We start from the raw sequence: 12,518 nt of genomic DNA, 5'->3' as shown, positions 1-12,518 counted from the left end.
AGGAAAGCCGAGCGCTCGTGAAAAGCCATCGCGGCAGCGTTGTCGTCTTGACCAGCATGTAATATTTACTCTCACCAATGATACTCGTGACAGCAGAATCATCGGGCCCTGCGGGCAGCCAGAGCTGCACAGTTTTTTCATCGATTGCTTTTTCTGCGTTGCAGCAAATCACCCCCCCCCCCCCCCAAAAAAAAAAAAAAAGAATGCAGCGCAGTTGGAATTTCGAACTGATAAAGATTTCGAAATTTGAACAGTCATGATGGATCAGTTTTCCTAGAACTTTGACAAAGAACTGAAGCTTGGAAGCTGGATGACATGGTTTGCCGCAGAGGCTTTGCGGCCTTTTTTCCATGGAGGCATGACTTTGTAATATTAAGTTGACGAGAAAAAATTATTGCTTTCGATGGTTAAGTTAAATAAGCTTCTTGTGCTAAATTTACGCTCACGTTTCTTATTTCATTTGCAATCTGCTGATTATTTTTTAACATGCACCATCTCATGATGTTTCACTTATAGATTACATTCTCTGCTTTGCAATTTTATTGACCCTTTTTGCAGAGCAGTTCGTTCCATAGAAACGAGATGGCGCTTTCGGCTACGCGCCGCACATTACATCTTACACATTACAGGAGCCTATGACAACGTAGACCGCAACATATTGAGGGATATTCTGGAAGGGGAAGGCTTAGCTGACGATTGTCTACAGATTTTGAGAGAGATTTACCTAAAAGAATACCGTTTGCGTTGAATGGGAAGGGGTGAGGAGCGAGGAGAAAGTTCATATCAACAAGGGACTGAGGCAGGGGTGCCCTTTATCCCCACTGCATGCTGTTTATGATGTACATGGTGAGGATGAAGAGGGTGCTAGAAGGCAGTAAAATCGGGTTCAATCTCTCATACAAAAAGGCGGGAACAGTATAGTAGAGCAGCAGCTTCCAGGTTTATTTTATGCGGACGACATTGTGTTGCTAGCTAACAAGCAAAGTGATTTGCAACGTCTGGTTAATATCTGTGGACAAGAAGGCAACAATTTAGGTTTGAAATTTAGTGTTAGAAAATCAGGTGTTATGGCATTCAATGAAAACAGTGAACACACAGTGGCAATACAGGGCCAGGAAATACCTCGGGTAACAGACTATAAATGCTTTAGTATATGGATAAACGAAGGGAATAGATATACAGAAACAGAGGAAAAAACAATACCAGTGAAGGGGAAGAGAAATGCATCCATAATGAAGCACAGAGCGCTATGAGGATACAATAGGTACGAGGTGCTCCGAGGTATGTGGAAAGGCGTAGTGGTTCCAGGACTTACTTTTGGAAATGCGGTTGTTTGCTTTAAATCAGGGGTACAATCTGGACTCGATGGGAACCAAAGGTCATTGGGTCGCCTCGCATTGGGCGCTCACGGGAAGACTACAAATGAAGCTGCGCAGGGTGACATGGGCTGGACTAGTTTTGAAGTGAAAGAAGCTCGCAGTAAAATTGAGTATGAAGAACGACTGAGGAATATGGAAGAAAGTAAATGGGCTAGGATAGTGTTGAGGTACCTGTAGAAAAAGAAACATTGATTCACAGTGGAGGAAAAGAACTAGGAAGCTTACCAGCAAGTATGCGGCCTGTAGGGTGGGCAACACAGCAACAAAGAACGTCAAGCGGAAAGTCTGAGAGGATGAAATAATCTCATGGGTGGCGGCAATGAAAAAGAAACCTACCATGAGTAACTACTTAAGAGGAAACAACGAAATCAGGAAAGAAACAATTAATGATAACTCAAAGGGAAGCTCATTACTTCTCGAAGCGAGATCGGGATGCCTTAGAACACGCACCTATAAAGCGAGATATAAAAAGAAAGAAGAAGCATGTGCTTGCTGCGGTAAAGCTATGGAAACTATGGAGCGTATTGTATTAGAATGTGAAGACGTCTACCCAGCGGTCCATTTAGGCACCACTGGCCTCCTTGAAGCCCTTGGGTTCAGCGAGAGCAGTGGAAAAGCAAACATGTCCGCAATAGGGACTAGTAAGAGGCGATTGGTGGATTGGTGGAAGAAAAGTAGGAAAAAGTGCAAAAGTACAGTTCGCAATTAGGGGATCAGAAAATTTGCTTGTGGAAGCTCAGAGTGTTTTTTTTTTCTTTTTTTTATTGTTTAACCTAGTTAGGACATTATGCAGTTTAATAGCAAGAGCTTGGCGGCGCAACCCACCGCCCCGTTGGAAAGGGGACGCTCGTAACATCCATCCATCCATCCATCCATCCATCCATCCATCCATCCATCCATCCATCCATCCATCCATCCATCCATCCATCCATCCATCCATCCATCCATCCATCCATCCATCCATCCATCCATCCATCCATCCGTCGATCGATCCATCCATCCATCCGCACGTCACCTCAGCGACAGCGCATGAATACGAAACCGTTCCCGCTTCTACCTTGCTTCTGTGCGATCAGCTGTGGGAAATGTAACTGAGTTTCCGCTAGCTCACTGTACTCCAATTGTGCTGTAAAGTGTGCAGTGGTGGATTAAAGACGTGTGTGGTATTTGGATGCGAAAATAGTGACTGGCATATTAAGGAATGGAATGAATCTGTGTGGCCAAGCTGACGGACCGCTGCTACACGAGGACAAACTGTTCTGCCGGCTCTTCGCGCTGCAGGACTCTGCCCAAGAATAAAAGACTTCACTCATACGCGAGCGCTGTATCGCTAACCTCCATAGAAATGATTTGAACCCCAGAACGTCGGCAAGTGTGAGTAGCGCTAGTTAAACAATGACAAAGAGAGTAACGCCGCTTCCTGTCACGGTAAGTTTCGCGCACGTTATTTACATACATCTACCCCAACTGGCACGCAAGCTTACGCCCACTCTGTCACCAACGTATCAAGAATAAATGAAATGGCGCGCAATTGAATATATGCGCACTTTACACGCACAACAAATGACGGATTACACCGACAGTACACGAATGGTCGAAGCCGAACGTTTCGTGACGGTCCGCAAGAGTAAGCGAGTTACTAGCGTTAATGCATCTTTATTTCAGGGTATCACAATGCACAGAACAGCTACGTCTCGAGCATCGTGTGCAGTAAGAACAAATATATCGAAAATGAACACACCCGCGAGCGATCGGGCAGGCAGTTATCAGGTAATGACCGCGGCGTGAAACGTGGTCACATACTGGAAATGTTTGAGAAACGCTGGAGGGTGTAAGGTCTGACAGCGGAACAAGGAAAACAGCGCTCATAACGCGCAGTGTACCGTGCACTACTTGCGCGATGTCGTCCTCATTCCACCTTCTTCTTCTTCTTCGTGATTTTGGAGAGGGAAAATACCATTCCACCTGTGTCTTCGCAGGACCTGCTGCGAGGGCTCGTCGGTGGGCTGCGCCGCCGGCGCGTGGCGCTGCTGCTGCTGCTGCTGCTGCTGGGCGGGGCGGCGTGGCGGACCCCCTGGTGGGAAGACGTCGCCGTGTGAGTGTGCGCCCGGCGTTGAACGCGCCCTGGCAGCGGTGCTTCCCCGGCGTGCCGCTTGCTGAATAAAACCCTAGCTTTTCGCTCCTGTGCGCACAATTTATATGATACTGCAGCTTGTCTGACTCGAATCCTGCCCATGTCAGCCGGTGCAACCCGACGTAAGTTCTTCACCTCTGTCAGACGCTTTGTGCCTCAGTCGGTCTGGCCTCGCCTGGGGCTCTTCAACGACAGCCAGAATGTATCCCACCACGGGAATGCGAACGCTGTGCTGGGAAAGCTGCATATTTCCAATCGAAGAGATATAGAGAAAAGAAAAACACGAGCAGCGTGAGGCGCCATGGCACTGTCGTGGATGCAACTCCGAAGCTGTTGCCTCGGCATTGTTAATTTATTGCTCTAATGTTTGTGCAGCTAGATTCCGATTCACTGCAGCTTCCTTTGTACAGTTTGTACTAAACACACTTTTCGGCTACTTCAGAACGTTGGATTCGCCAGTGACTCGCGCAGACCGGAACTGCATGACACCACGGATGATGTTGTGTTGTCCCCCCATGTAATACCCTTGTAATGAGGGCCTTTGGGGGTATTTTGAATAAATAAATAAATGTCTCAAAGTGGAATCCCACATAATGCGCTAGAAAAAAGAAAAGAAAGAGAGCAGGAGAGGTAAACTCCACCATCGCACCGAGGGAATCTATGTGAACTTGGTAACAAACAGCTGTGACGTGTTGGCAGGCACAATTTTGTGTTTTGTAATTTGTGTTTTATTATGTTTAGTTTGTAAAGGATGTCCCATTGCAGTCTTTGACTTCAGGACCTCGTTCTGTATATTAACATCTTGTAATCTTTCCAATCATCACAAAAAAATAAAACCGATTCTGATTCTGACATAAGGCCGCGTCATCGCCCGAATGTGTTTCGAAGTTTCAGTTGAAGGAATGAAGACAACTCTAAAACACATGCACTAAAAAAAGACTAGCGAATACGATCATCCAGTGTAACATGTCACAAATATAATTACTTGATTCAATTTTTTTTATTTACAGTGGTCTATTTCCGCCCAGCGAATGTAATCAAGCAGCTACAAGAAGGTAATCGAATGCTTTTACGTTATCTTTCCTCCCAACGTTTAATAATATTGCTCATCTATAGTAAATATAGAACGAGCTGGTCTTGCTCTTTCAGTTCGCAGCCGCACACAGACGTCGGCTAGTGAAATTGAAGAAAACAACGCTAAAAAATAGTACAGTGACGAGAGGAGGCAGACAGTGCGCTGACTAACAGCGAATTTTCACTGTGTGTCTATGCCAGTATATACTGGAAGGAGAAATCGCACAAAGAAGGAGAAGAAGAAGAAGAAGCAGCAAGTACTTGAATGTGACAATTACCAATTATATGTCACGTATTAGGTAACTACACATGATTTCGTTGCGCCGTAGAGATAGTTAAATAACCGAAGAGAAAGAAGGATCGGCAAACGAGCACCGACCTAATTCCGTACGCTCACAAGTTCTCGCACAGCCTGAAAAAAAAAGTGGCACAGGAGTGCGAATCGCCTTCCACGCGCGCAACAGGCTTCGCGGCCTGTGCAAGAGGGTCGGCCGAGAAAGGGGCAAAGCCACGCCGCGAGAAGAAGCACGCGCGACCGTTCGGCGGGCGCGCAGCAGCGGGACACTCGGGGACCCGCGGGCGCTGCTACATCGGCCAAGCGGACGGATGTGCGTTAAAGACAGGCTCGGCGAGCGTGCGTACTTGCTAACACGTTCGGTTAGCAACCACCTAACCGAACACTGCAAGAAATACAACTGTAAAACTGGGCTTGCTGAGCGCGCAGTCTAAGCGAATACTACGTATACGTAGTATTTCGCTTTGTTCGTAACGAAAAATGCGAACAGCCTTCGCGATCCATAAATTTGGTGAAAATGATGTCGCCGTGCCTTTGCTATATATAGATATATACAGCGCAACGAAATCATGTATACTTATCTAGTACGTGATATGGCATTATTAACGGTGATATCCGAAGTACTTGTTTGTTTGTTTTGTACTGTTTCTCCTTCCGGTATTTAGTATTCGATTACCTTCTTGTAGCTGCTCAATTACATTCGTTGGGCGGTAACATGATGATGCTACAAAAACTGGTTATAAGTCAGCGCTGTGGTTTGTCTCCTGTCGTCCTGTACTTCAGCGCGGTTTCCTTCAAGTTCTGTAATGCACGAAACGGCACAATTCAACACGCTAAATTGTATGCATTTCGTTAGCCTTTCAAAATTTCTGTCGGTCAGTGTTTCCCTAGATGATAAAGGTCAGGAGGGGAGGAGAATTCGTCACAATAACAATATACGCTTCAACAGCATGTGAGGATATGAGCAGCGACGCCGAAAAAAAGAAAGATTCCCCGTCAGACCCGAAGGGGCAGCGCGCAGCGCCATCGAACGGGAGGCGGGCAACCGGAGCAGAGGAGGTCTGCGGGGCGCAGACTGCGCATGCTCAGAGTGCGCGCTGGAAGTGTTGTAACGCACGGACACCGGACGGGGCGATTGCCAAACAGTGATCGGGAATTGTCCAATGGCAGCGGAAAAACGGAAGTCTGAACAAGGTGAGCTTTCGGGCGTAGTGCCGCACACAGAGGCCCGGAAACGGTTACCGCATAGAAAACGCCACCCCAAGATGCGGAATGCGGCGCGCGACAGTTGAGATGAACGAGCGGGAACTGAGCCCCGGGTACTTGCGCCAGGCGTGGCACAGCTGCTCTGCTCTATCTCCCGCCACATTAGAAAGCGTTCAGACCTGTTCAGCTTTCCTCGTCAACAAAGTAAATTAAAATTAAATTGTGAGGTTTTACGTGCCAAAACCACTTTCTTATTATGAGACACGCCGTAATGGAGGACTCCAGAAATTTCGACCACCTGGGGTTCTTTAACGTGCACCTAAATCTAAGTACACGGGTGTTTTCGCATTTCGCCCCCATCGAAATGCGGCCGCCGTGGCCACGAAGTAAATTGTTACAAGGTCACTGAAAAAAAAGTAACTCAATTACAGTGAGCGTAACCGAGTAAAAAAGAAAGTAATCGGTGAATTATAAAGCTAAGAAGCGTAATTGATTACAGGTAATTCGTTGTGTACAATTCTGCTGCACACTCACTGCGAACGTAAGCAGCCGATTTCTGACGTTCGCGGCGCCTTCGGCACACTGTGTCAAAGGAGATGCCGGTTATGTAGCATAAGCTCGTCACATGGCGGGTGAGTGAGTGAGTGAGTGAGTGAATAAACTTTATTGTAGGTCCGGCGAGGACGCGAACTCGTCGCGCACCCGGCTAGTCCCACGTCGGGACCGGCAGGTCTAGCCCACCGGCCCGGTCGCGGGCACGCCGGACGGCCAGGATTTGCTTTTCTAGAGCGGGGCTACGCAAAAGCGAGTCCCACTCCTCCTTGATGAACTTGGGGTATGTCGACCCGCACTCCCAGAGCATGTGAGGTAGAGTGGAGGTCTGGCCGCAGGACGGGCAGGCGTCGTCGCGATACACGTCGGGGTAAGCCTCGTGGAGAGCGGACAGACACGGATATGTGCTGGTCTGTAGGAGCCTAAGTGAAACGGCTTGCGCCCTATTCAACTTGGGGTGAGGGGGTGGAAAGACCCTTCTGGACGGAGTTCCTAAAAAAAATACAACAAAAGAACTACAAAAAACAAAACGTGTATGGAGTGGTCTATAAGATCTTCTTGATTGCTCGCTGCGGTCACATTACGGGAAAATGTGACCGCCTGTGCAGCCGGTGAAACAGTGACGTATTGTTTCGTCGCGAATACTTACTACTTGCAGTGCAATTATCAAGCCCACATACTGCACTAATGGTGAGGCTCTAGAAACTGCAGAGTCATTTAAATATCTAGGTGCTCATATTTATCCGACTTTGTCTCGGCATTATCATGTGGGTAGTATAGTTTCTGCTGCATGTAAATCTCTTGGCTTCTTTCGTCGTACGCTTACGTCAGGCTAACAGTGATACCAAGCTTCTTGCCATATACTGCCATACTTCGCTCCAAACTTGAGTACGCCTCATTTATATGGAACCCGCACCAAACGCATCTTACTAACAAATCAAAATCTTAGCACGACAAAACAGCTTGATTTATTACAGGTAACTAACTATTCCCAGTACTCAGACATCACCAAAATAAAACGTGACCTAGGACTCATCCCATTGCAGACTAGAAGACATATCTCGGTTAACTTTCTTCCATCAGCTTTTTTCACCACCCAAATATCTTCTCCCGCGCACACCTCTTACCCGCCAAAAAGAAATTGCTGCGAATAATGACGAATTTAAGGTCGAACAACCATTTGCACGCACTAAGCTATTGCAGTTTTCATGCCTGCACTTAGCCATTTCAGAATGGAATCATCTTCCAAGTAATATAGCCGAAATAACTGACCATATTACATTGAAAAACACGCTTAATGAAACTTTCGGAAATTAGAAATACGAAACAGTGATATTTCTTTTTACATTTCAAAAATGACGAATTCTAACCTTGCTATAACCTTTATTGTAATTATTGTTGTGATGCCAGAAGATGTAAGATTATTGTATGTATGTATAATGTAAGAATTATTATTGTGTGATGTATGATTAGAAGAAATATACAGGGTTTTTTTTTTAGCTGCACCGATTTTTTTAAATATTGTCTATGGCAGATAGCACAATTATATCCCTTGATATAAATTACTCGATGAGGCGGCCATTACTTCTACGAGAAATCAAAATGTGCAATTGACTAATTAACATAATTACGCTAATTACCTTCTAAATTAATTACTTTATGCCACATATTTCTATTACGAATTATAGCCGCTCAGTTCGCACGACGTACCCACTTGGAACGAGTTCTCTGGACAGCACCAGGTCCGAGATATTAGGTGTCCGACGAAATGCGTCGGCGTTCCAGTTACTTTTTCAGGAAACCGCCGTCACATGCCTCGAAGCACAAAAGCAATTGGAGCGCCAATGCATTTTGTCGGGCACATTGAAAATTAATATCTCGGAAATGGTGCTGTCCAGAGAATTCGTTCCAAGTGGATACGCCGTGCGAACTCAGCGGCTATAATTCGTAGATTGAAATATTTGGCGTGAGATAATGAATTAGAGAGTTAATTAGGGTAATTCAGCTAATTATTGGATTGCACATTTTGATTTCTCGTAGAAGTAATGGCCGCTTCATCGAGTAATTTAGATCAAGGGTTACAATCAAGGGAACAAGAGCGCAAGAGTAAGCGACAAGGAGTCGTAAAGGCATCATCAGAGGCTTCTGACCAAGCAGAAAGTTCCTTGTCGCCTTGGAGAAGTTGGTTTAGCGGTGCGATCACAGTAGCGAAATTGCGAACAAAATGTCGAAAATAGGAGCATAGGCCAATGAAGCTGCGTAGTGCTTTCAAGTTACTTCGGGAATTCGGATACGGCGCAAAGTTTAGCAGGATCAGGAAGAATGCCTTCATTGTAGACGACCTGGCCTCATATAGTCAGTTTTCGAGCCGCAAATAGGCACGTATTTAAGTTAAGCTGGAGACCAGCATTCCAGAGACAGGTCAAAACTTGATGTAGACGGCGTAGATGGATCGGAAAAGCAGGGGAAACGACGACAACGTCGTCGAGGTAGCAGAGACAAATATGCCATTTCGGGCCGCGCAGGATGCCGTCCATCATGCGTTCAAAGGTAGCAGGCGTGTTGCACAGACCGAACGGCATCACAGACAATTCATACAAGGCGTCTGGTGTTTAAATCATACAAGGCGTCTGGTGTTACAAACGCGGTTTTTATACAGTCAGCGTCAGCCATGGGCACCTGCCAGTAGCCACAGCGGAAAACTAAGGAGGAAAGACACTCTGCTCCTTGCAAACAGTGCAGTGCATCGTCGATACGTGGCATATCGTGGCATATTTGAGCATATAGTTCACCTGGTCATCGATAAGGCGTCTTTCGGTCGCCGATACTCGGTAGGGACGCTGTTGAATGGGTGCATGGCTCCCAGTGTCGATAGTATGCGAAACAGTAGTTGTGTAGCCGAGTGATGTTGCTTGACAGTCAAAAGAGGAAGAGAATGCCTTGGAGCAAGTGAAGAAGTTCGTCGTGCTGTGTCGCGTCGTAAGGTCACTGGCTCGCGTAAAAGAACGCGGCAGTGACTGAGGAGGCGATGCCTCGAGAGCGGCAAGATAAGTGGAGTCGACCATCGCGTCAAATATTGAAGATGAGGCCAGTGGCTCTGCTCCACCAAGGCTTTCACGGCGGCGTGAAGTAATTGGTTCGGCCGATGGGTTGGACATGCACATGAGAGAGGGGCCAGTTTTGAACTCGAGGACGGCGAACGGCAGTGGTAGTGAACGGCGGCGAGCTAAGAGTTCAGACGCTGCGAAGAGTTCTGTGACGTCATTTACAGAGTCACAAGAGATACAAGAGCGGAAAGACCAGGCAGGTATAACGGTGTCTTCTGAAACGACGATTTTGCGACAAGGGTCCTTGTGGTCTGTGATAATATCGATCGAAAACTGGAACAGCTCGATTTCGGCGTGGGCGCAATCAATGATCGCATGATGTGTGGAAAGTCCCAACCTAATATGACGTCGTGTGAACATGATGACAACACAATGAATTCTATGACATAAATGACCTCCTGAATGACGACACGAGCTGTGCAGGCTCCGGATGGCTCGACGTGCTGCGCGTTGGCATTCTGAAGGGACAGTCCAGAAAGCGGCGTCGTCACTTTTCCTATCTTGCGGCAAATGCGGGCATCTCTCGCTGAAAGTGCAGCGCCGGTGTCGACAAGTGCTAGCGTCAATATTCCTTCTACAGCGACTTCAATAACGTTTTTCGGGGAAGTGTGAGGCCTTATACATTTCGCTGACACCGCAGTTCTCGCCTCCTGAACTGCGATTTTTAGTTTTCCTGGCGCAGAGGGTTACGCCGACAGAGCATGGGGGAAAGGGAGCGGCGGCGAGGGGAAGGTGAACGGCAAGCGGAGAATGCGGTCTCGACGACAAGAGCAGATTCAAAGGTGTCGGGATAGTTGCGGCGTTGTTGGAAACGTGGCGCATATGGACGCACATTCTTGGGGACGTTCGGTGTAAATAGGCGACAGCGACGTCCTATGTGTCCAGCACGGCCACAATAAAAACAAATGGACGATTGTCTTCCGTGCGCCAATGGTCTTGAAGTCGTGCATACTGCACCACTGGCCGGGCTGGAGGGGATACGGGCGGGCGCAAAGGCGGCCGAAGGGGACCGTTGGCCTGTGGTGCAGGCCTCGTAGCGGCTTCGGCGTGCATCAGAGGAGCGGCAGTCGGAGCCTGCTGGAGAGAAGGTGAAATATGGTCGGCTACCTGCTCCTTGATGACATATTGGAGAGCGGGCGCCAACGGAGAACTCGACTGGCCGTGTGTAAGTGGAAGCAGAGAAAGCTGACGAGCCACCTCTTCACGGACGAACTCCTTGATCTGTAGCAGCAGCGAAGGGCAACAACCGGGGCAACAGCCTAGCTCGACATTGAAGTGGCCCGAGGAAAAGATTGGCGGGTGGCTATGCGTTGTTTGCGTAGTTCGTCGAAGCTTTGAAAGAGACTGACGAGTTCAGAGACTGTCGCCGGATTTTCGCCTACACCATCTGGAAGGCGTCGTCTTCAATGCCTTTTAAGATATGGCGGATCTTCTCGGCATCAGCCATTGTGACGTCAACACGGTTACAGAGGTCGACAACATCTTCTGCATAACTGGTAAATGTCTCCCCGCACTGTTGCGCACGACCAGGCAAATGTTGCTCGGCGCGAAGCTTGCCAACGGCGGAGCGCCCGAATACCTCCGTAACGTTAGTGTTGAAGGCCGTCCACGTCGTGAGATCACGTTCGTCGTTGCGGTGCCACACGCTGGTGACACCGCTCAAATAAAGACACGTAATTCAGTCTTTTGGTGTCTTCCCAGTGGTTGTGGATGCTCACCCGGTCGTAGTCGGCGAGCCAGTCTTCTACGTCATGGCCTTCGGTACCGCTGAAGATGGGCGGGTCGCGTTGACGCAACGGGCCAGGCCAGACCACGGTAGTCACCGGGGCAGCGGGTTATGGTTCTGGTGGGCCTTCTTCCGGCATAATGAAGACAGGCTGCAGCGTCCGAAGTTCCAGATTTCCTGTTGTACCCCGCACCTCCACCAACAGTAAGTAGTTTATTCGGGTCGTAGAGCAGCAGCGACAAACGCAGCGCCAGCAGGTAGGGCGCAGCCAGAGAGCGAACTGGGAACTGAGTCACGCGATGGCAAAGGGCCTTTTCAGCCTGCCGATCTTCGTCACAATCGCAATAGAAAGCACCCTGTATAGGTTCTATGCAACATGTACGACTTCATATAGGATGTTCGACTTGCACGTATGTTCCATGACTTTTTTTGTATATGAATTGTTATCCTCCCTCCCCAATTTGTTGCTCAAACTGCTGGGCTTTAGGTTAAATAAATGAAATGAAACAATTATGCAAATGGCACAAAACCCACGCCGTTTTTTTACAGCCATGTTTTAAAGGGCACCTCACCAGGTCTGGCCATTTTAAGCTGACAAGCGCAGAGCATACAATGATCGCCAACGATCGTGTTTGCAAAGAATTACGTCGCTATGCGCCGCTGAAAGGTCTGAAATTTCAAGCCGAGCGCAGTTTTCCCTTCTGCTCGCGGCGACCGCGCTCCAAGCCGGACGGTGACGTACTCGTGTCCGCAGTGTGACGGCGCTCGTAGTGACGCGTGACTTCGAGAATTATTCAAGGTAACATCTGTTATTTGCGTGATCTGTTGCTTGATTTGACGAATTGAAGTTTAGAGAAATAATAAAACACACAAACGGAATGTCTGCGTGTTTTTGTTTTACTTCGCACCGAAGCAAGAGAGATGTACTTCCGCTTCGTCTGCTTGTTCCCACGGTCGTGCAGTCACGTGCGCAGGTACCGAAACAATGCCATTTTCTACCGTGTTCCAGTGCGTCATCTTGCTCTGCGGCCCGCTTGATCTGCCT

General features: G+C 47.9%; 1 protein-coding gene across 1 annotated transcript in view; it reads left to right on the top strand.

Annotated features, from left to right (window-relative positions):
• LOC126542918 (galactosylceramide sulfotransferase-like) overlaps nt 1-12,518 on the top strand; it is a 168,965-nt gene that overhangs the window by 68,281 nt on the left and 88,166 nt on the right. Inside the window, exons 3-4 of the mRNA XM_072286105.1 lie at nt 3,359-3,474; nt 4,524-4,568. Coding sequence (XP_072142206.1) covers nt 3,359-3,474; nt 4,524-4,568 — 161 coding nt within the window. The remainder of the gene's footprint in view (nt 1-3,358; nt 3,475-4,523; nt 4,569-12,518) is intronic.

The sequence above is a fragment of the Dermacentor andersoni genome, chromosome 2, assembly GCF_023375885.2.
Source record: "Dermacentor andersoni chromosome 2, qqDerAnde1_hic_scaffold, whole genome shotgun sequence".
In the NCBI taxonomy this organism is placed as follows: Eukaryota; Metazoa; Arthropoda; class Arachnida; order Ixodida; family Ixodidae; genus Dermacentor; species Dermacentor andersoni.
Note: the sequence above shows the minus strand (reverse complement) of the source record. Positions and strands in the feature narration are given on the sequence as shown.